This window comes from Hyla sarda, chromosome 1 (genome assembly GCF_029499605.1).
Source record: "Hyla sarda isolate aHylSar1 chromosome 1, aHylSar1.hap1, whole genome shotgun sequence".
In the NCBI taxonomy this organism is placed as follows: domain Eukaryota; kingdom Metazoa; phylum Chordata; class Amphibia; order Anura; family Hylidae; genus Hyla; species Hyla sarda.
In genome coordinates, this window is record NC_079189.1 from 268,621,757 (window position 1) to 268,646,648 (window position 24,892).

At 44.8% G+C, this 24,892-nt stretch overlaps 1 protein-coding gene across 2 annotated transcripts in view; it reads left to right on the top strand.

Moving 5' to 3' along the window:
• The window catches only part of CHAF1A (chromatin assembly factor 1 subunit A), a 413,519-nt gene that overhangs the window by 194,073 nt on the left and 194,554 nt on the right, over nucleotides 1–24,892 (top strand). For both annotated transcript variants that reach the window (XM_056572104.1, XM_056572113.1), the window contains exons 6-7: nucleotides 2,078–2,146; nucleotides 6,439–6,659. In XM_056572104.1, coding sequence (XP_056428079.1) covers nucleotides 2,078–2,146; nucleotides 6,439–6,659 — 290 coding nt within the window. The remainder of the gene's footprint in view (nucleotides 1–2,077; nucleotides 2,147–6,438; nucleotides 6,660–24,892) is intronic.

A 24,892-nucleotide genomic window follows, 5' to 3' on the forward strand; every position in this document is an offset into this window, starting at 1 on the left:
GTAAGTACTGCTGAACACTTGTTTACTTTAGCGGTCTGTGCAGTGTCGGTCACTATTGACCTTACATAATGATTCTGCATGTTTTTTTTATTTTAGGTAGCAATTTACCAGCTCTCATACAGCACTATGTGAGTACAGTCTTCCTTATATGTTTATCTCGGATCTGGTAAGCAAAACATTTTGTACCTTTACTGATTGCAATTTATTTATTTTTTTCAGGTGCGATACCCTACCCCTGTGACACGTTTTTGATATGCTGAGGATAGGGGTCCAGTGTCTTTTCCCTGTATAATTGGAATTATCCACAAGCAGGTTATCAATCCTGCCAGGGATCTGTATAAGCATTCTGTACCACATAGCTGCTATTCTATTCAAAATTTAGAAATATGATTAGGCTCATTGCTGCAGTTTTCTGATTGGTTCTGACATATGGATACACCTTAATAAAATGGGAATGGTTGGTGATATTAACTTCCTGTTTGTGGCACATTTGTATATTTGAGGGGGAAAACTGTTCAAGATGGGTGGTGACCATGGTGGCCATTTTGAATCCAACTTGTTTTTTCAATAAGATGGTCATGTGACACATCACTCATTGGGAATTTCACAAGAAAAACAATGATGTGCTTGGTTTTAATGTAACTCTATTCTTTCATGAGTTATTTACAAGTTTCTGACCACTTATAAAATGTGTTCAATGTGCTGCCCATTGTGTTGGATTGACAATGCAACCCTCTTCTCCCACTCTTCACACACTGATAGCAACACCGCAGGAGAAATGCTAGCACAGGCTTCCAGTATCCTTAGTTGCAGGTGCTGCAGAATGGGCAAAACAAAATTGGAATTGTTCAGTGATGAGGCAAACTTTTATGTGAATGGTGAAGTTAACAAACAAAACCACCGCTATTGGTCTGACACTAACCCACATTGGATAGATCCCTCAAAGACTGATCGGGCTGTTAGGTACTGATCGGGCTGTTAGGTATTACCTCTTTATCTCTTCTTCGTTTTGTCAGTGCGATTCCTTTTTCGTCCTTATGGAAGGTCGTCGTTAGGGACAACCTGCTTCCAAGGCCACCACTTCCCAGTGGATCCGGTCTGCCATTTCGGAAGCCTATCGCTGTAGGGGGAAGATTCCTCCCTTCAGGGTTGTGGTTCATTCTACCCGTTTCTGTTGGGGCATCCTGGGCTCTCCAGAACAAAGCCTCGGCCTCGCAGATTTGCAAGGCGGCTACTTAGTCGTCTTTGCACACTTTCTTGAGGTTCTACCGGGTTCATACCTTCGCATCGGCTGATGCTAGTCTGGGCCGTAAACTGCTGCAGGCGGCAGTGGAACAGCAGTCTGCCTGACTATCTGCCCACCCGAGGGACGGCTTTGGTATGTCTGATTAAACTGCACGGTCAATGGCGTACGTTCAAAAAAATTCCAAAGTCCAAAATAGCATCTTTTTGGTCAATTTTTTATATCATGAAAAAATTTATAAAAAGCGATCAAAAAGTCCGATCAATACAAAGTGGTACCAATAAAAACTTCAAAACACAGTGCAAAAAATTAGCCCTCATACCGGCCTGTAAGCGGAAACATAAAAAAGTTATAGGGGTCCGAAGATGAGAATTTCTAAGGTATATATTTTCCTGCATGTAGTAGAAACAGAAGCCCCAAAAGTTACAAAATTACATTTTTTTTCTTCAATTTTGTCGCACAATGAAATTTTTTTTTTCCGTTTCGCTGTGGATTTTTTGGTAAAATGACTGTCACTGCAAAGTAGAATTGGTGGTGGAGAAAATAAGCCATAATATGGAATTTTATGTGCAAAATTAAAATGCAAAAACGGAAAAATCCTGCGTTTTTAAAGGGTTAAATTCATTAAACTACTCCACTCCACATCTGTCAATTTTTCAGAAAATTTCCATTCTTCATGCTCCCTTAACTTTGATAGGAAGATAGGTTCTTTATTATTTTTTGTTAATTTGTGGGCATATTAGAGAACCCTTGGAGAGCTTATCTATATATGTGGGTTGTTTTTATACTGTGGTCGAAAACCAACTAAATAACCTTCAATCCTATTTCTTCTAGCGCATTAAAGCAGAAAAAGCAGAAATTACAAGGTTTTTACAGAAACCTAAAACATCACAAACTCCAAAGGTAAGAAATTGAAATTATGTAATGTTTTTCCTAATTCGGTTATGAAATGAATGCTCTGATACGCCATCCATGCATGAGGGCTTGTGGGTTGCAAAATTAAATGTATTCATTATCCTATTTTATTGTATTGTTCTGTATTCCCACCCATGTTTTGCTTTTTATTTTACTTCAGTTTTTTCTACTATAGCATGTTGCAAATGCAGCATTTTTTATTTATTCACTCAAACAAAATAAATAAATAAAACAAGAGTTGAAACACGCATGTGTGCTTGGCTTTTGCTCTCACTGCGTATAGGACTTTCAGCTTTGTTTAAAAGTCTCATAGAGAATGAAAAGGGTGTTGGCCGAATATGCGTACTGTCATATAATTTATACGCGATGAAGATAAAGTAATAAACGTTAACTCTCAAAAATAAAAATGAGTACCGCGGATAAAAAAAATATAAGTGAGATCCTTAGAGGTCGACACAATAAATACCTCTATTTGTTAATACTTAGAAGATAAGACTATTGTTGCACAAATAAGACATCAACAATCAAATATGTTAAAATATACAATTCATTAATTAAAATATAGAATTATAAAATACGATAGAATATGCAGATCAATGTGTCGTCATACCATACTAAGTCACAGTAATACCTAAAGTTTGTCCACTAGATGGGAGTATACTGCCCTACTTCACAACGGTATTCAAAATAGACCACAAGATGGCAGCATAGATATCAACGGTATATACCATACGTGGTTGGTATACTTAAGAAAGGAGTATATTAATCACAAAATATATTAATACGTGCAACAATGATTTTCCCGCTAAGATATTATGAATGAAGCTTTGTCTTAATACACTGCTCAAAAAAAATTAAGGGAACACTTAAAAACAATGTAACTCCAAGTCAATCACACTTCTGTGAAATCACACTGTCCACTCAGGAAGCAACATTGATTGACAATCAATTTCACATGCTATTGTGCAAATGGAACAGACAACAGGTGGAAATTATAGGCAATTAGCAAGACATCCCAATAAAGGAGTGGTTCTGCAGGTGGTGACCACAGACCACTTCTCGGTTCCTATGCTTCCTGGCTGATGATTTGGTCACTTTTGATTGCTGGCAGTGCTTTCACTTTAGTGGTAGCATGAGATGGAGTCTACAACCCACACAAGTGGCTCAGGTAGTGCAGCTCATCCAGGATGGCACATCAATGCGAGCTGTGGCAAGAAGGTTTGCTGTGTCTGTCAGAGTAATGTCCAGATCATGGAGGCGCTACCAGGAGACAGGCCAGTACATCGGGAGACATGGAGGAGGCCGTAGGAGGTAAACAACGCAGCAGGACCACTACCTTGGCCTTTGTGCAAGGAGCAGGATAAGCCCTGCAAAATGACCTCCAGCAGGCCACAAATGTGTATATGTCCAAACGGTCAGAAACGGACTCCATTAGGGTGGTATGAGGGCCCGACATCCACAGGAGGGGATTGTGCTAACAGCCCAACACCGTGCAGGACGTTTGGCATTTGCCAGAGAACACAAAGAGTGGCAAATTCGCCACTAGCGCTCTGTGCTAATCACAGATGAAAGCAGGTTCACACTGAGCATGTGACAGAGATGAGAGAGTCTGGAGACACCGTGGAGAATGTTCTGCTGCCTGCAACATCCTCCAGCATGACCGGATTGGCAGTGGGTCAGTAATGGTGTGGGGTGGCACTTCTTTGGGGGGGCTGCACAACCCTCCATTTGCTTGCCAGAGGTAGCCTGACTGCCATTAGGTACAGAGATGAGATCCTCAGACCCCATGTGAGACCATATGCTGGTGCGGTTTGCCCTCTGTTCCTCCTAATGCAAGACAATGCTAGACCTCACGTGGCTGGAGTGTCAGCAGTTCCTGCAAGAGGAAGGCATTGATGCTATGGACTGGCCCGCCCGTTCCCCAGACCTGAATCTGATTGAGCACATCTGGGACATCATGTCTCGCTCCATCCACCAACGCCATGTTGCACCACAGACTGTACAGGAGTTGGCAAATGCTTTAGTCCAGGTCTGGGAGGACATCCCTCAGTAGACCATCCATCACCTCATCAGGAGCATGCCCAGGCGTTGTAGGGAGGTCATACGGGCACGTGAAAGCCACACAAACACACTACTGAGCCTCATTTTGACTTGTTTTAAGGACATTGCATCAAAGTTGGGTCAGCCTGTAGTGTGGTTTTCTGCTTTTGTTTTGAGTGTGACTCCATATCCAGACCTCCCTGGTTTTATAAATTGGATTTCCATTGATAATTTTAGTGCTTTTGTTGTCAGCACATTCAATTATGTAAAGACTAAAGTATTTCATACGATTTAGTTCATTCATTTAGATCTAGAATATGTTATCTTAGTGTTCCCTTTATTTTTTTGAGCAGTGTAAATGATTATTGATGTGTATATATATACAGTGTATATAAATTATTGATGGCTATGCAGAGTGGAATTTCCTTTACTAATTCGATTTCGAGATATAGCATAAACATACAATAGACCTTTCAGGATTTTCCCAAGTCTTCAATCTGAATGTGGCATTAATGGTCGCACCCGAAATTAACTTAGTAGCTCTTCAGTAAGTTGTCTAGATTTACAGTCCTAAAACTATTAGTCTATTAGAGTCCTAAATCTATGTAGACTCTGTTCATGGGACAAAATCAGACCATCAGATTACATACAGGCTAACTTAAAGGTGCAGGAAAACTATTTAGTTTTCCTGCACCTATAAGTTAGCCTGTATGTAATACCACATTCCACTTGTAACCTATTTAGGTTACAAATTGTATGTGTTATAACATAAACCTTCTACGAATAATCAATAATATTGAGAATGCATATCTAACTACTATCAAGAATATAAGAAAAAGTATGTTCATGTATATAGATACAGTAGTTGGCTAATATATATATATATATATATATATATATATATATATATATATATATATATATATATACACATATATATATATATACACATATATATATATATATATATATACACACATATATATATATATATATATATATATATATACACACACATATATATATATATATATATATATATATATATATATATATACACACATATATATATATATATATATATATATATATATATATATATACACACACATATATATATATATATATATATATATATATATATATATCTCTCTATCAAAGTATCTTCCCGAAGTTTGTGTTTATACTCCTTATCTGAAAGTAACCGGAATTCCAAATCCCTCATCTGAGCCATAAAATGGTTTATATAAACAAAGACAAAGGGATGTTTCACACTTGCAGACACTGTGTGAAATTCTGGAATTTGAGACTAAGAATCAACTTTACACAACATGGAGTTTTTGACTTGAACAATTAAGATGGATGACACGCAGTTTGATTGTCTGAAATAATTCTGGCCCATATAGTCTGGTAGTGCTACCTCTCAATTGGCTCTAAATTCAGATTACCTCCATTCTTATGGTCAATGGTGCCTGATTGTAGGTCGTCCCTCACTGATCATCTTGTAATCCCCTATCCAGTGGGATATTGTGATAACCCCTTTAATGCTTTCATGGACTAACAGGTACGAATATTTTTTTGTTTTTCTTATTCTTTGCACAACACCTTTTTTTAAAGTTCAAGGTGTGCAGCTGATCCTGTCAGTTAAGTATACTACTACACCATGATTTTTCTCATTGGGTCTGAGTATGAAACATGAATATAAAAGGCTAATACTCTCCAAGCTCTCCAGTTAAAGCTTCGGTCTTCATATCATAATAGTTTTGCTTTCTTTGTTCTTGAAGTCATGACCGATTACATACTACTTTGACAGTAAAAGGGTAAACGAGAACTTGCGTGTTGCAGAATAATATCAAAAGTTCTGTGCGGTTGAGGTCTGTGTGTTCAGACCCCACACAAATCATTAGAAAAAACGGAGAGGAGTGTACTTGTAGGTTTGTGTAACCCCAGCTTGAACGATCTCCAGCCCACTGCAGGATATGAGCTCCAATTTAAGTCTGTAGCTCATCTCATGCAGTGAGTGCAAATGTAGCGATACATGCTGCTTGCCCCTTGTTCTAATGATTGTCCGGGGTCTGAACACTCAACAGATCAAAACCGGTCTTTGCAACATATCAAGTGTTTTTTGTGTGCGTGTGTGACAGGAACACTAAATGTAACTGATCATGTGAATATAAAACAGCGCTAGGCTTTCTGATGAACACTGCTTTTGTATTTATATTGTATTTCCTAATTTTTAGATTTTTGCTCAACCATGTGGGAAGTTTGCACCCTTTGAAATAAAGAAGAGCATGGCTGTTGCTCCTTTGTGTCGAGTTGAATTTGAACAGGAAAGTTCAGAGCACTTAGATAAGCTTCTGGAAGAGCAAAATTGTGAAGCATTATTCTTATCAGAAATAAAAGCTAGGAAACCACGAAGGATGGGACAGACTATGCTGCCTCAAATGCCAGATTTAACCTGGTGAGTTTACATTAGAGATGCTCCTTTTAGTAATGTCTCAACCTCATCTTTCCACCTTTTATGAAAATGTCCCTCTGTGGTGTCCAGTACCAGTACCTGTTATAGCATAGTATTAACAGACATGGATGGCAGTGACAGAAAAAAATAGTAAGGCAAGTATTTATCCTTTTTGTAATTTTACTACACAGTATGTGCTTATAATGTCTGGGTCTGTCCCAAAGGACTGGCACATAAAAATTGTAGTGTCAATATCTCCTAAATCAATTGCCCTGTGAAACTAAACTGATCAGCTGTTATAAGGAGGGGATCGCCCGTTATTAATAACAGCCGTTATTTTGTGACGGGCAAATGAACAGGATTTCACAAAATAACGGCCGTTTTTAATAACGGGAGATAACTGGTTAAAACTGCTATTAGAAAAATCCCATAGAAAATCCCATTATAGTCTAACAGCCGTTAACCCCTTAAGGACCCATGACGTACCGCTACATCATGGGACCGTGGTTCTTTGGGTCCCTGGGTACCGGTACGTCTGTGGGAATTCCGGTCCCCGCCGGGTGGGGACCGGACTTGTGTGACTGCTGATATCGTTCCGCCGGTGAATTTTCACCGGCGATTTGTGGCTATTCCTGGTCATACGGGTCTATGTTGACCTGGGAATATAAGGGGGATCAGGGTTGTCAAAGACACAAACGATCCTCCTGAAGGTATAGGAGTGAGGTGCCTTCTATCCCTGCTATTGTTCGTCTAGAAGCGATGACCAATAGCAGATCGGGGGGGGGGGGTTTAACTTTCGGTTACCCCTTTCTGCCCACCCACAATAGGCGGGGCAGAACGGGGAAACCGACAGGGACTGGCGGAGGCGGTGATTTGCGACAGCAGAGGACGGTGATGCGGCTCCCTGGATCCTACGGAAGCCGGTGAGTTGCCTAGGAACATCTGGAGGTCTACAGTTTTAGACCACTATATAGTGGTCTCTAAACTGTAGCCCTCCAGATGTTGCAAAACTACAGCTGTTTGGGCATTCTGGGATTTGCAGTTTTGCAACAACCAGATCGTGAGTTTGGAGATCACTGTGCAGTAGTTTCTAAACTGTAGCCCTCCAGATGTTGCAAAACTGCAAATCCCAGCATGCCCAAAAAGCAAACAGCTGTCTCGGCATGCTGGGAGTTGTAATTGTGTACCTCCAGCTGTTGCATAAATACATCTCCCAACATGCCCTTCGGCGATCAGTACTTGTTGGGAGTTGTAGTTTTGCAACAGCTGGAGGCACACTGGTTGGAAAATACTGCGTTAGCTAACTGAACCTAAATGAAGGTTTTCCAACCAGTGTGCCTCCAGCTGTTGCAAAAGTACAACTCCCAGCATGCACGGTCTCTCAGTGCATGCTGGGAGTTGTAGTTTTGAAGCAGCGGGAGGTTTGCTCCATACCCCCTCCCCCCCATGTAAATGTACAGGGAACATTCACACGGGTGTGTTTACAGTAAGTTTCCTGCTTGGTTTGAGCTGCGGCTCAAACTCCTAGCGGGAAAGTCGCTGTTAACCTCCACCAGTGCGAATGTACCCTAAAAATACTATGCAAAACATTACATACCGTATATACTCGAGTATAAGCCGAGTTTTTCAGCACGATTTTTCGTGCTGAAAACACCCCCCTCGGCTTATACTCGAGTGAACTCTCCACCCGCAGTGGTCTTCAACCTCGGCGCTGGTCCGGTGCTGCATAACTGTCCGGTGAGGAGGTCGTCCGGTGGGATAGTGGTTCCGGGCTGCTATCTTCACCGGGGAGGCCTCTTCTAAGCGCTTCGGGCCCGGCCCCAGAATAGTCACGTTGCCTTGACGACGACGCAGAGGTACGTTCATTACCAATGTCCTTCTGCGTCATCGTCAAGGCAACGCCTCTATTCTGGGCGCGGAGAAGAGGCACCGCCGGTGAAGATAGCAGCCCGGAACCACTATCCCACCGGACGACCTCCCCACCGGACGACCTCCCCACCGGACAGTCCTGCAGCACCGGACCAGCGCCGAGCGGAGGCGAGTACTGTACAGAACTAAAGGGGGTGAGATGGGGCTGGATGATGTCGAAGGCCGCAGTGGTCTTCAACCTGCGGACCTCCAGAGGTTTCAAAACTACAACTCCCAGCAAGCTTGCTGGGAGTTGTAGTTTTGAAACCTCTGGAGGTCCGCAGGTTGAAGACCACTGAGGGTGGATGGTTCACAAGAAGATAAGAGTATGATGAAGGGGGGGTGTGGGATGATAAGGGGATGATGAAGGGGGGTGGGGATGATGACAAGGGAATGATGAAGGGGGTGTGTGGGATGATGACAAGGGGATGATGAAGTTGGGGTGTGTGGTGATGACAGGTGATGGTGAGGGTCTGGATGATGACAGGGTGATAATGATGAGGATGTTAATGACGGGGGTCTGGATGATGACGGGGGGGATGTATTTCCCACCCTAGGCTTATACTCGAGTCAATAACTTTTCCTGGGATTTTGGGGTGAAATTAGGGGCCTCGGCTTATACTCGGGTCGGCTTATACGGAGTATATACGGTATACACCCTCTTACACTGCCCCCCCCCTAATAAAAAGGAAAAACGCATTGTACGGCAGAGGTTCCAAAACGGAGCCTCCAGCTGTTGCAAAACAACAACTCCCAGCATTTCTGGACAGCCACTGAATGAGCAGGCATGCTGGGAGTTTAGCAACAGCTGGAGGCACCCGGTTTCGGAATCACTGGCGTAGAATACCCCTATGTCCACCCCTATGCATTCCCTAACTTAGTCCTCAAATACGCATGGCGCTCTCACTTCGGAGCCCTGTCTTATTTCAAGGACACAGTTTAGGGCCACATATGGAGTATTTCCGTACTCTGGAGAAATTGCACTACAAATTTTGGGGGGCTTTTTCTCCTTTTTACCCCTTATGAAAAGGAAAAGTTGGGGGCTATATCAGCATGTTAGTGTAAGCATTTTTATATATTTTTTTTTTACACTAACATGCTGGTGTTGCCCCATACTTTTTATTTTCACAAGCGGTAAAAGGAAAAAAGACCCCAAAATTTGTAACGGAAATACCTCATATGGGGGCGTAAAATGCTCTGGCGCACAACCAGGATCAGGAGTGAGAGCGCACGATGTACACTTGAGGCTTAAATGGGTGATTTGCACAGGGGTGGTTAATTTTACAGTGGTTCGGACAACCACATTCTGTCTCCTAAAGCTCAATGGCACTCCTTCTAACCTGAGCACTGTTGTGCGCCAGCAGAGCACTTGATGTCCACACGTGGGGTATTTCCATACTCTGGAGAAAATGCCCCCCAAAATTTCTAACCCTATTTCTTCGATTACCCCTTGTAAAAATGTAAAATTTAAGGGGTGTAGTCTCAAAAATAGTATGCCATGTGTTTTAATTTTGTTTATTTATTTGAATTTTTTTTGCTGTTCTGGCTCCATAGGGGCTTCCTAAATGTGACATGCCCCCCCAAAAACCATTTCAGAAAAACTCTCTCAAAATCCTATTGGCGCTCCATCCATTCTGAGCCCTCTAGTGCACCCACAGAGCACTTCACATACACACACAAGATATTTCCTTACTCGAGAGAAATTGGCTTACAAATTTTAGGGTGATTTTTCTCTCCTTTTACCCCTTGTAAAAATTAAGAAACTAGGTCTATAAGAACATGAGTGTAAAAAAATGAAGATTTTTAATTTTTTCTACTTCACTTTGATGCTATTCCTGTGAAACACCTAAAGGGTTAACACACTTAGTGGATGCCATTTTGAACACTTTGAGGGGGTGCAGTTTTTATAATGGGTTAATTTATGGGTTATTTCTAATATTAAGGCCACTAAAATCCACTTCAAAGCTGAACTGGTCTGTGAAATTCAGATTATGAAAATTGTGGAAAATTGCTGCTGAACTTTGAAGCCCTCTGATGTCTTCCAAAAGTAAAAAAAAAAATCAACTTTATGATGCAAACATAAAAGTAGACTTATTTTATATGTGAATCAATATATAATTTATTTGGGATGTCCATTTCTCTATCGGCTCCATTGGGGGACACAGACCGTGGGTATATGCTGCTGTCTCTAGAAGGCTTGACACTATGGCAACCAAGAAAAGTCGGCTCCTCCCAGCAGGGTAAGTTCTTCTGACTGAGTATTTCCCCCCCCTTATTTTTTTTTTTTCTCACAGGAGCAGACTTTCAACCTCTGGAGACCCCTAGTTTCTGGCCCACTCTTCTATATGGGGGCTGGCCAGAAGGGATTTCCCTCCTTGCCTTTACGGGGGAATTTTTATTATATCTGGGGCTTAGCAGTCTGTCTGGTATTTCACTGGACATGTGTGTATGGTGTTTGACTGTAACGCGACTGCTGAAGACAGACAGCGCTCGGCGCCCGTTCTTAATTTCACTTAGGCAGCGGCTGCCGACAGTAAGCATCGCCATTAAGGTCCGGGCTGTATTGACTCCGCCCACCCAGAGCTGCCGAAGCCTGCATAAGGGCACGAACTAAGCCCCAATCAGCGATGTGCCCGCGCATAGGGGTTTTTGTTGCAGGGCCAATCACAGAGCCCTTGGGTTTAGCACGGCCCCCTCTGGCTATTAGTTCAGAGGTTTTCTCATCTCAGCCACAGTTCTCATGGACATTGCAAAATGCTACTCACAGCTGCCTAGGGAACAAGGGTTGTAACTTAAAAAATGTCCAGTTCTGCTGAACCACTTGTTCTGCCTACACCACTACTCCCCCAGACCCCCCTGCTATTTCTACCCCGGTTGCTCTTCCACATCTGGTGGGTTTGGCCGCCCCTCCAGCCTGGGTTCCCTCCCTCTCCCAGTCTATATCCCACTTGGCTCAGGTCTCCTGGTATGTGGTGACTGCCTTGGAGAGGCCCTCCCTACACCGACTCTCCGGAGGGTCCCGTTTTTCCCCTATACTGACATTCTCGCAGCGTCGTGGTGTTTCATCTCACTCATCCCCTGAGTCTTTGGGCAGGCACGGGCGAGCCCCTCTCAGGCATCGCCCCATTGCTCCCACTCGTTGCAAGGGCCGCCTCACACGTTCATTCACCTGGAGAACTTGTGGATGAAGTTTCTGATCGGCCTCTGACTCAGAGGGCCACACGGATATGTCGTTCATGGTGCACTCATTGGTTTCGGCCATAAGAGACAACTTCCATCTAGAGGACCCAGGAACTTCGGACGTGGCTCCAACAGTTCCCTTTCATCGTGCCCGACCCCTTCCAGGGCTGCTTCACCTCGTTCCCATTCTCCTGGAGAACTTGTGGATGAGGTTTCTGATTCGGCCTCAGACTCTGAGGACCGCACGGATGTGCCTGATGTGGTGTACTCATTGGTTTCGGACATAAGACACCTCCCATCTAAAGGACCAGGAACTTCGGACGTGGCTCCAGAAGTCTCCTTTTTTTGTGCCGTCCGGCACCCAAGAATTTCAGCTCACGCTGAATTTGACGCCCTGCTGGAATCTGCCTGGTGGCACCCTGACAAGAAGGTTTAAGCGTGGTATCCCTTCACCAAAGACCTCATTGCTCGGTGGTCCTCCTCTCCAACTGTGGATCCACCAGTCTCCCACCTTTCTAAGGCGACTACCCTGCCATTTACTGATGCGGCTGCCTTTAAGGATCCAGCGGACAAAACAGTGTAGACTTTGGCTAAATTTGTTTTTGGGACAGCAGGTTCCTCATTAGCTCTCCAATTCTCCTTAGCTGGAGATTTTCTGTGTTCTGCTTCCATGCGCGGCCGCTGTGCTGCCTTTGTCACAGGTTTCCTGGTAGCCCTCCGTCGATCCATGTGCTTAACCCCTTCAGGACGGAGCCCATTTTGGCCTTAAGGACCGGAGCGTTTTTTGCACATCTGACCACTGTCACTTTAAACATTAATAACTCTGGAATGCTTTTAGTTATCATTCTGATTCCGAGATTGTTTTTTCGTGACATATTCTACTTTAACATAGTGGTAAATTTTTGTCGATACTTGCATCCTTTCTTGGTGAAAAATCCGTAAATTTGATGAAAAATTTGAAAATTTTGCATTTTTCTAACTTTTGAAGCTCTCTGCTTGTTAGGAAAATGGATATTACGAAAACATTTTTTTTGGTTCACATATACAGTATGTCTACTTTATGTTTGCATCATAAAATTGACGTGTTTTTACTTTTGGAAGACACCAGAGGGCTTCAACGGTCAGCAGCAATTTTCCGATTTTTCACAAAATTTTCAAACTCAGTATTTTTCAGGGACCAGTTCAGGTTTGAAGTGGATTTGAAGGGTCTTCATATTAGAAATACCCCATAAATGACCCCATTATAAAAACTACACCCCCCAAAGTATTCAAAATGACATTCAGTCAGCGTTTTAACCCTTTAGGTGTTTCACACGAATAGCAGTAAAGTGAAGGAGAAAATTCACAATCTTCATTTTTTACACTTACATGTTTTGTAGACCCAATTTTTGAATTTTTACAAGGGGTAAAAGGACAAAATTTTTACTTGTATTTGTAGCCCAATTTCTCTCGAGTAAGCACATACCTCATATGTCTATGTAAATTGTTCGGCGGGCGCAGTAGAGGGCTCAGAAGGGAAGGAGCGACAAGGGGATTTTGGAGAGTACCTTTTTCTGAAATGGTTTTTGGGGGGCATGTTACCTTTAGGAAGCCCTTATGGTGCCAGAACAGCAAAAAAAAAAAAACACATGGCATACCATTTTGGAAACTAGACCCCTCGGGGAATGTAACATGGGATAAAGTGAACCTTAATACCCCACAGGTGTTTCACGACTTTTGCAAATGTAAAAAAAAAAAAAAATTTCCTAAAATGCTTGTTTTCCCCCAAAATTTTTTATTTTTAAAAAGGGTAATAGCAGAAAATACCCCTAAAAATTTGAAGCCCAATTTCTCCCGATTCAGAAAACACCCCATATGGGGGTGAAAAGTGCTCTGCTGGCGCACTACAGGTCTCGGAAGAGAAGGAGTCACATTTGGCTTTTTGAAAGCAAATTTTGCTCTGGGGGCATGTCGCATTTAGGAAGCCCCTATGGTGCCAGGACAGCAAAAAAAAAAAAACACATGGCATACCATTTTGGAAACTAGACCCCTCGGGGAACGTAACAAGGGGTTAAGTGAACCTTTTATACCCCACAGGTGTTTCACAACTTTTGCATATGAAAAATTTTATAAATTTTTACCTAAAATGCTTGTTTTCCCAAAAATTTCACATTTTTAAAAAGGGTAAAAGCAGAAAATACCCCCCAAAATTTGTAACACAATTTCTCCCGAGTACGGCGATACCCCATATGTGGCCCTAAACTGTTGCCTTGAAATACGACGGGGCTCCAAAGTGAGAGCGCCATGCGCATTTTAGGCCTAAATTAGGGACTTGCATAGGGGTGGACATAGGGGTATTCTACGCCAGAGATTCCCAAACAGGGTGCCTCCAGCTGTTGCAAAACTCCCAGCATGCCTGGACAGTCAACTGCTGTCCGACAATACTGGGAGTTGTTTTGCAACAGCTGGAGGCTCCGTTCTGGAAACAGTGGCGTACCAGACGTTTTTCATTTTTATTGGGGAGGGGGGCTGTGTAGGGGTATGTGTATATGTATATGTAGTGTTTTTTACTTTTTATTTTATTTTTTGTGGTAGTGTAGTGTAGTGTTTTTAGGGTACAGTCGCATGGGCGGGGAGTTCACAGTAGTTTCTCACTGGCAATTTGAGCTGCAGCAGAAAGTTTGCGGCAGCTCAAATTTGCAGCCAGATACTTACTGTAATCCTCCGCCCATGTGAGTGTACCCTGTACATTCACATTGGGGGGGACATCCAGCTGTTGCATAACTACAACTCCAAGCATGCCCGTTGGCTGTCGGTGACTGCGGAGAGTTGCAGTTTTGCAACAACTGTAGGCACACTGGTTATGTATCACTGTATGAGTTTGTGACCTAACGCAGTGTTTCACAACCAGTGTGCCTTCAGCTGTTGCAAAACTACAACTCTCAGCAGTCACCGACAGCCAACGGGCATGCTGGGAGTTGTAGTTATGCAACCAGCAGATGCACCACTACAACTCCCAGCATGCACTTTAGCTGTTTGTGCAAGCTGGGAGTTGTAGTTATACAACAGCTGAAGGTACACTTTTCCATAGAAAGAATGTGCCTCCAGCTGTTGCAAAACCATAAGTCCCAGCATGCCCATAAGGGAATGCTGGGAGTTGTGGTGGTCTGCCTCCTGCTGTTGTATAACTACAGCTCCCAGCATGCCCTTTTTGCATGCTGGGAGCTGTTGCTAAGCAACAGCAGGAGGCTGTCACTCACCTCCAACGATCCAGACGCTGCAGGTCAGTCCCGCCGCCGCCGCTGCTCCTGGGGCCCCGATCCCAACATTAACGCCGAGGATCGGGGTCCCCAGCACCCGGGGTGCACGTCCCGCACCCGCTCACGTCCTCCAGAAGAGGGGCGGAGCGGGTGCGGGAGTGACACCCGCAGCAGGCGCCCTGATTGGTCGGCCGGTAATCCGGCCGACGAATCAGGGCGATCGTGAGGTGGCACCAGTGCCACCTCACCCCTGCAGGCTCTGGCTGTTCGGGGCCGTCAGACGGCCCCGAACAGCCAGTAATTCCGGGTCATCGGGTCACTGGAGACCCGATTGACCCGGAATCGCCGCAGATCGCTGGACTGAATTGTCCAGCGATCTGCCGCGATCGCCGACATGGGGGGGGCATAATGACCCCCCTGGGCGATATGCCGGGATGCCTGCTGAATGATTTCAGCAGGCATCCGGCTCCGGTCCCCAACCGGCTAGCGGTGGGGGCCGGAATTCCCACGGGCGTATGGATACGCCCTCGGTCCTTAAGGACTCGGGATGCAGAGCGTATCCATACGCCCTATGTCCTGAAGAGGTTAAAGGGGTATTCCAGGAAAAAACTTTTTTTTTTATATATATCAACTGGTTCCAGAAAGTTAAACAGATTTGTAAATTACTTCTATTAAAAAATCTTAATCCTTTCAGTACTTATGAGCTTCTGAAGTTAAGGTTGTTCTTTTCTGTCTAAGTAATCTCTGATGACACGTGTCTCGGGAAACGCCCGGTTTAGAAGCAAATTCCCATAGCAAACCTCTTCTTAACTGGGCGGTTCCCGAGACACGTGTCATCAGAGATTACTTAGACAGAAAAGAACAACCTAAACTTCAGAAGCTCTTAAGTACTGAAAGGATTAAGATTTTTTTTAATAGAAGTAATAGAAGGAACCGGAAGATGCGTGAATAACGCGAAATGGTGCTGTTGTTCCTGACAGCCGCTCCTAGTCTCCCTGTTCGGAGCTGCTCCCCCTCCCTGCACTCGGGTGTTTTTGTCTTATGCTTTTTCATGGATATCTGAAGAATCCAATAAAGCGAATCATTTGATACGGCTTGGTGAGTGCGGACATTTATCTATCTTCGTTCTACTATATATGAAAGACTGTGTCTCTATTATTGTCCAGCACCATATACCAGCCTGACACCCGTATATATTGATTGCTGCACCTGCATAGTGGTTCTCTAGCAGTGCCCACCCATTTTTTCTATCTCTACATATTATAATTTACAAATCTGTTTAACTTTCTGGAGCCAGTTGGTATATAAAATAAATTTTTTTTCCTGGATAACCCCTTTAAAGCCTGGAAAGTGGTCACCGCCTTCAAGAAGTGAGGCAACGGGTGGAAAGAGCTCCTTATTGCCTCTGGATAAGGCTCGCAGAACCACTTTCTATCGGAAGTCCTCCTCTTTCCGGTCTTGCGTACCTTTGGTGCCAACAAGGGTCCAGCCAGGCGCTTTAACGGGAAGAGGGCTCCTTCTTTCCTGACCCGTCTCTCCCGGAGGTCTGCTTACCATTCCGGACGTTTTGCGGCCCCATCAGGCACCTGTAGGCCTACCTCGGCCTGAAGGATCGCCTCTCACCCGCCGACTTTTCTCGGATGGTGGGCCGCCTCTTCCAGGATGCCTAGACCACACACGTTCAGGATTCCTGGGTCAGGGATGTGGTAGTCAACGGAGACTGGGTCGAATTTTCCTCCCTTCCATGGGATTGCTTTTTCCTTCCTGGTCCCCCTCTCTAGCGAAGGCAGTTCGGAGCACGCTCCAGTTCCCTTTCATCCACGGAGTTATTGTCCTTGTTCCTTCAGGGGAACGTTTTTCGAGGTTTTTATTCCAACCTCTTTGTGGTCCCCAAGTAAGGAGTTTCTGTTCGCCCAATCTTGGTTCTCAATCATCTCACCCAGCATCTTCTGCTTTTCCATTCTGAATGGAGTCTCTCCGTTCGGCACTGGCGTCCATGGGTCAAGGGGAGTTTTTCTTCCTTGGTTGAAATCAAGGATGCCTGCCTCCACATCCCAATATTTCCTGGTCGTCAGCGGTACCTCCGCCTTGTAGTTCCGGACGGTCTTTTCTACTGTGGCTCTCCACTTCGGTCTGGCTACTTCCCTGCGGGCCTTACCAAGGTCCTGGCACCTGTGATGCATCTTTTATGGACAAGAGTTGTTCCAGGGATTCCTTACTTGGACGACCTCCTGATCAGAGCTCCAACCAGGGCCCAGAATCTGGAGAGTCGAAGTCTCGACCTCCGGACCTTATCTCTCTTTGGTTGGATGGTCAATCAGGACAAATCCAACCTCTCTCCTGGGGCTTTAGTTTGACGCGGCCTCTGCCCGCTTTAGTCTCCGCCGGTCAATCGGCTGACTCTCTTTTCAGGAGTCCGATGACTTCGGCACCCTGCTCCAGTTTCCATTTGCTTTTGCATGAATAATCCTGGGTCGGTTGGTGGCAGCCGTGGAGGCCGTGCCATTCGCCCAGTTTCATCACCTACCTCTTCAACTGGTGATTCTCTTCTGGTGGGACAGGTCTCCATTGTCTCTCGACCGCAAGATCGTTCTATCTCGACAGTCTTGTCGGTCCCTTCTATGGTGGTTTAGTTTTCCTCTGTTTCTTCAGGGGCGCTCCTTCCTGCCAGTCTGTCGGGCTGGGGAGGTGTTTTCAAGGACCGGCCGGTCTAGGGCCTTGGTCCCCCGAGAAGCCCTACTCCCCATAAACATGTTGGGACTAAGGCATTTCTATCTTAGCTTGCTTCTTTGGGAAATTCCCTTTTGGGCGGAACCCATGTTTCCGGCCATCTCAGCGATATTCTTTCTGGGCATCCTCAACTGGGAAGTGGTCTTTCTCAGCCGGTCCTCAGCCGACCAAGGCAAGTGGTCCCTACATTCGGAGGAGTCTGCAGTGACCTGCAACCTCTGGGGCACTCCAGGCATGGACCTCTGCGCGACCCGCCACAACCGAAGCGTTCCTCTTTCTTGGTTGGGCTTTGCCCTACCTTATGTTTCCTCCCCTTCCTCTCATTCCCAGGGTCCTGAGGAAACTCACAGCAGAGGGCGTTCCCACCATTCTCGTGGTCAGTCATTGCGGACAGGCCCCTGAACGACTTACCTCTGCGCCTTCCCTCTCATCCAGACCCCCTATCTCAGGTCCCCTGTGCCACCCCAATTTACCGTCTCTGCTTTTGACGGCGTGGCTGTTGAGACCGCGGTTCTGAGGACCCGCGGCTTCTCTTCCCAAGTGGTTCGCACCATGCTGAGGGCTCTCAAGCCTTCCTCTGCAAAGATTTGCCACCATACCTGGCGGTCTTATTTTCGTTGGTGTGAACCTCAGCCCCTTTTTTTTCTCAGGTCGTGGGTTTCCTTCCCGACTCTTTTCCCTTTTGCAGTCGAGCTGGCCCAAGGGTTGGCTCTCTGCTCCCTTAAGGGTCAAAGGTCGGCCTTTTCCATTCTTCTTCAACGTCCTCTGGCATTCAATACTCATGTCCAGACCTGCTTCTGGGAGTGGCACACGCTGCCCCTCCTTATCGGTCCCCTTCTTCTCCTTCTTCCCCTTCTTCCCCTTAGGACTTACACTTGGTCTTGGGCGTTCCTTTTGAACCTCTCAGGGACATTCCTCTTCGCCTCCTTCCCTGGAAGATGGCATTCCTTATTGCTCTTTGTCTGTTAGGAGAGGATCAGAGCTGGCAGCTCTCTCCTGCCGTTCTCCCTTCCTGGTTGTTTACCAGGAAAAGTTGTTTTCCGTCCCGGTCTGTCCTTCTTACTTGAGATGGTTTCGACTTTTTCATCTCAATGAGGACATCGTCCTTTTGTCCGGCCCTTTCTCATACCAGGGAGCGTTTGCCCCCCAAACTTGTTGTGGTGAGGGCTGTTCGGACTTCTGTCACCTTTTCCTTTCGGCAGTGTGACTCAATTTTTTTTTTTCAGTAGGTCGTCGTACAGGACAACCTGCTTCTACAGCCACCATTTTTCGGTGGATCCGGTCTGCTATTTCGGAAGCTTACCGCTGCAATGGGGGAGATCCCACCCTTCAGGGTTTTGGCTCATTCCACCCGTTTTTCGGGCATCCTGGGCACTCCGCTACGTGGCTTTGGCCTCGCAGTTCTGTAAAGCGTCCACGTGGTCGTCTTTGCACACTTTCACAAGGTCCTACCAAGATTCATACCTTTGCATCAGCTGATGCTCCTCTGGGTCGTAAGGCGTTGCAGGCAGCGGTGGTCCAGCTGTTCACCTGACTGATTTCCTTACCCACCCAAGGGACGGCTTTGGTACGTCCCACGGTCTGTGTCCCCCAATGGAGCCGATAGAGAAAAGGAGATTTTTATGCTTACTGTAAAATCTTTCTCGAAGGATCCATTGGAGGTCACAGCTCCCACCCTTTTTTCTGGTGTTCCTATTTCAATTATCTGTCCGAGGGTGTGTTCAGTTACCTTTTCTTCTGGTTGCTCGGACAGTTTGTGGTTTTTCTCTTGACCTGTCTGTCTTCTCTTATTGCTCTGGGACTAAAACTGATTACCTCAGGTGCCTGTGGGAGAGTATACCCTGCTGGGAGGAACAGACTTTTCTTGGTTGCCATAGTGTCAAGCCTCTTAGAGAAAGCAGCATATACCCACGGTCTGTGTCCCACGGTCTGTGTCCCACGGTCTGTGTCCCACGGTCTGTGTCCCACGGTCTGTGTCCCACGGTCTGTGTCCCACGGTCTGTGTCCCACGGTCTGTGTCCCACGGTCTGTGTCCCACGGTCTGTGTCCCACGGTCTGTGTCCCACGGTCTGTGTCCCACGGTCTGTGTCCCACGGTCTGTGTCCCACGGTCTGTGTCCCACGGTCTGTGTCCCACGGTCTGTGTCCCACGGTCTGTGTCCCACGGTCTGTGTCCCACGGTCTGTGTCCCACGGTCTGTGTCCCACGGTCTGTGTCCCACGGTCTGTGTCCCACGGTCTGTGTCCCACGGTCTGTGTCCCACGGTCTGTGTCCCACGGTCTGTGTCCCACGGTCTGTGTCCCACGGTCTGTGTCCCACGGTCTGTGTCCCACGGTCTGTGTCCCCCAATGGATCCTTCGAGAAAGAGCTTTTAAGGTAAGCATAAAAATCTCCTTTTTCCTTATAAGCAGAGTTTCAAAGTAAAAAAAAAAATGCAAAATTAGTATTTATAACAAATTATGCAAGTATCAACAAAAATTTACCACTATGTTAAATTAGAATGTCACGAAAAAAAACAATCTAGGAATGAAAAGTAAAAGCATCCCAATTAAGGCTTAAAGTGAGTGTTCAGATTTGTAAAAAATGCTGCATCCTTAAGAAGAAAATGAGCTGCGTCCTTAATCTCTTAAATGGGCACTGTCCGATACAAAAACTTATATTTTGTAAAGCATGTAAAACCAATAGGTTTTGCAATTTCTTTCATGAAAAATTTTTCAGTATTTCATACTGAAAAAGCCAGTCAATCAACTGCCCCCCTGCCTGCTTGGACACATACTTGTCTTGCTGTGTCCATGCGTCATCACCTATGTCCTGGACACACTTCCTTGATTGACAGCTGTGAGCGCAGGGCGCACAGCTGGTGGAAAAATCCTCCCACGGTCAGCTTGTGTCTCGCTACTGTTGGTGAGAACAAGCTGGGAGTTTTAGGTTTGCTAATGCTAGGGGACATGTGAGCAGACAGCATACTGAGTGAGGGGGCGGAGACCTGCAGTGAGGCCGCGCCCCTTCCCTTTGAGAGGAATTCAAACTAGTGAGCTTAATTAAGTGTAATAAAAAAAATAAAAGGTGCTCGACACAAATCAGATGTACATGGTCAGGATTAGGTACTGAGTGATATATTAAAAAAAAATATATTGTTGGATCTGACGGGTACGCTTTAACGCTTTAAGGACGCAGGGTTTTGTTTTTTCCTCCTCACCTTTTAAAAATCATAACCCTTTCAATTTTGCGCCTAAAAATCCATATGATCGTTTATTATTTGCGCCACCAATTCTACTTTGCAGTGACATGAGTCATTTTTACCCAAAAATCTACAGCGAAACTGGAAAAAAAATCATTGTGCGACGAAATGGAAGAAAAAACGCCATTTTGTTAATTTTGGACGCTTCTGTCTCTATACAGTACATTTTTCAGTAAAAAGGACACCTGATCTTTATTCTGTAGGTCCATACAATTAAAATTATACCCTACTTATATCGGTTTGATTCTTTCATACTTCTGGAAAATATCATAACTACATGCGCGGAAATGTTTACATTTAGAATTGTCGTCTTCTGACCCCTTTAACTTTTTTTATTTTTTTTGTATGGGGCGGTATGAGGGCTAATTTTTTACGCCTTGATCTGACGTTTTTAGTGGTACCATTTTTGTATTGATAGTACTTTTTTGATCACTTTTTATTCATTTTTTCATGATATAAAAAGCGAGCAAAAATAAGTTATTTTGGACTTTGGAAATTATTTTTTTGCGTATACGCCATTAACCGTGCGGTGTAATTAATATATTTTTATAGTTCGGACATTTACACATGCGGCGATACCACATGTTTATATTTATTTACATGGTGTTTTTCCCATAAAAAAAAGGTGATTTGAACTTTTGTTAAGGAAAGGGTTAAATCACATTTATTAACTTTTTTACACTTTTTTTTTTTTTTTGCAGTGTTATAGCTCCCATAGGGGGCTATAACATTGCATACACTGATTGCCAGCACTGTTCACTGCTAAGCCATAGCTTTGCAGTGATCAGTGTTATCGGCAGTTGATTGCTCAAGCCTGCATCTCAGACTTGGAGCAATAAATCGACGAAGGGACACACCGGAGGAAGGTAAGAGGGCCTCCACTGCGGTGGTCCCGATCAGCCCCACTGAGCAGCTGGGCAGCTTTCACTTTCATTTTAGACGCAGCGTTCAAAGTTAATCGCTGCTGCACGCTATTAGCCCCGGGTCCCGGCTTCAGATACATGCTGGGACCGACTCGATATGAAGCGGTCAATGGCGTACGGGCAAAAAATTCCAAAGTTCAAAATAGCGTATTTTTGGTAACTTTTTATACCATTAAAAAATGAATAAAAAGCGATCAAAAAGTCTGATCAAAACAAAAATGGTACCGTTAAAAACTTCAGATCACGGCACAAAAAATGAGCCCTCAAACCGCCCCGTATTTGAAAAATAAAAAAAAGTAATAGGGTTCAGAGCAGTGGGGTTGGTGTCACCCGGTGCGGTAGAAAATGGTGTCGCCCCATACCTCCCCCCAGTAAGTTTTTAGCCTGTTGTGACAGACATCACTGTTGTAGCGCATTGTGAGAAATTCCAGAATAATAATCAGATATACCAGTTGCCACAGAATAGGAAAGTGTTAAAGAAGTTTTCACCATTTAAATATACAGCTTCCAGAATTACTTAAAGGGGTACGCCACTGGAAAACATTTACTTTTATATCAACTGATGCCAGAAAGTTAAACAGATTTTTAAATTACTTCTATTTAAAATCTTAATCCTTACAGTACTTATCAGCTGCTGCTCCACAGGAAGTTGTGTAGTTCTTTCCAGTCTGACCACAGTGCTATTTGCTGACACCTCTGTCCATGTCAGGAACTGTCCAGAGCAGCATAGGTTTGCTATGGGGATTTGCTCCCAGTTCTTGACATGGACAAAGGTGTCAGCACAGAGCACTGTGGTCAGACAGAAAATAAATTAAAGAAAAGAACTTCCTGTGAATCACTTATACAGCAGCTAATAAGTACTGGAAGGATTAAGATTTTTAAATAGAAGTATTTTTACTAATCTGTTTAACTTTGTAGCACCAATTGATAAAAAAAAAAAAAAAAAAAATGTTTTCCAGTAGAGTACCCCTTTGAGCAGTGGTGAGGTTATGCTAGGAGTTGGTTTCACTCACCATAACTGTAGAACTTACAAGCGACTACAGCTCTGATAGGACACAGAGAGGAGAATGTACAATGATATCAGTGACTACAGGTGACTTCTTCTTTATAGTGAGGAGAATGTACAATATCATCAGTGACTACAGGTGATGTCTTCTCTATAGTGAGGAGAATACACAATGATATCAGTGACTACAGGTGACGTCGTCTCTATAGTGAGGAGAATACACAATAATATCAGTGACTACAGGTGGCGTCTTCTCTATAGTGAGGAGAATACACAATGATATCAGTGACTACAGGTGACGTCTTCTCTATAGTGAGGAGAATACACAATGATATCAGTGACTACAGGTGACGTCTTCTCTATAGTCTTTCCTTATCTAATTCAGTTGGTACATACCGCCTGGTCCAGCTAAAACTTCTGTCTGTAGAATGTGACGCCCAGACGTCTCCTCACTATGTCAGCGCATTCTCATCCTCTATATGAAAACAAGTATTATTATAAACCTGCCAGACACTGTATCCTCTAAATATAATACTACTATACACTATACTCTTTGATTATAAACCTTCCATACACCATACCCACTGAATAGGATACTACCACACACTGTACATTCTGAATATACCAACACATACTGTACACTCTGAATATAAATCTACCACATACTGTACTCTCTGAATATAATACCGCCACACACTGTACTCTCTGAATATAATACTACCACACACTGTACATTCTGAATATAATACCATCACATACTGTACCCTCTGAATATAAATCTACCACATACTGTACCCCTGAATATAATACTACCACCCACTGCGCCCTCTGAATATAATACTACCACAAACTGCGCCCTCTGAATGTAACGTTGCCATACAGTGCACACTCTGAATATAATACCACAACCGCAGTAACACCCCTCAACATCCGTTAGCTGATGCTATTACCACAGGAAGGGTTTTTTGGGGGTGTTGCTAGTGGATGATGGGGGTGCTACTACTGGGGGGGGTGTTGCTGGAGGATGATGAGGGTGCAACTGGCCATCCCCCCTGGTAGTATCACCCCCATCATCCATCCGCAGGAGCACCACCATCATCCACCATCAGGATCTGCTGATGGAGGTGCTACTGCTGGGGGGGGGGGGGGGGGAGGGGGGGTGTTGCTGGTGGATGATGAGGATGCTACTGCCAGGGGGGGGGAGCATTAGTTAGGCAGCAGTTCCCCCACTTTAGGTAGGCAGCAGTTCCCCCACTTTAGGTAGGCAGCAGTTCCCCCACATTAGGTAGCATATTTTCCCCACATTAGGCAGCATAGATTCCCCACATTTGGTACGTGTTCCCCCACATTAGGTAGCAATTTCCCCACATTAGGTAGCACAGATTCCCCACATTAGGTAGCAGTTCCCCCACATTAGGTAGCATTATAGACTCCCCACATTAGGTAGCATAGACTCCGCACATTTGATAGTAGTTACCCCACATTAGACTGCAGGTTCCCTTGCAGGTTCCCCACAATGGGTCAAAGTCTCCCCACATTAGATCGCTGTTTAACCCCCCCCCCCACAAAAAAAACACATACAACACAGAGAGACACACAGTCAGAGAGACACACACTCACAGACACACACTCACAGACACACACACACACACACACACACACACACACAGTCACACACACAGTCACACACACAGTCACACACACACACAGTCACACACACACACAGACACACACACACACACACACAGTCACACACACACACAGTCACACACACACACAGTCACACACACACACAGTCACACACACACACACAGTCACACACACACACACAGACACACACACACACACACACACACACACACACACACAGTCACACACACACACACAGTCACACAGTCACACACACACAGTCACACACACAGTCACACACACACAGTCACACACACAGTCACACACACACAGTCACACACACACAGTCACACACACACAGTCACACACACACAGTCACAC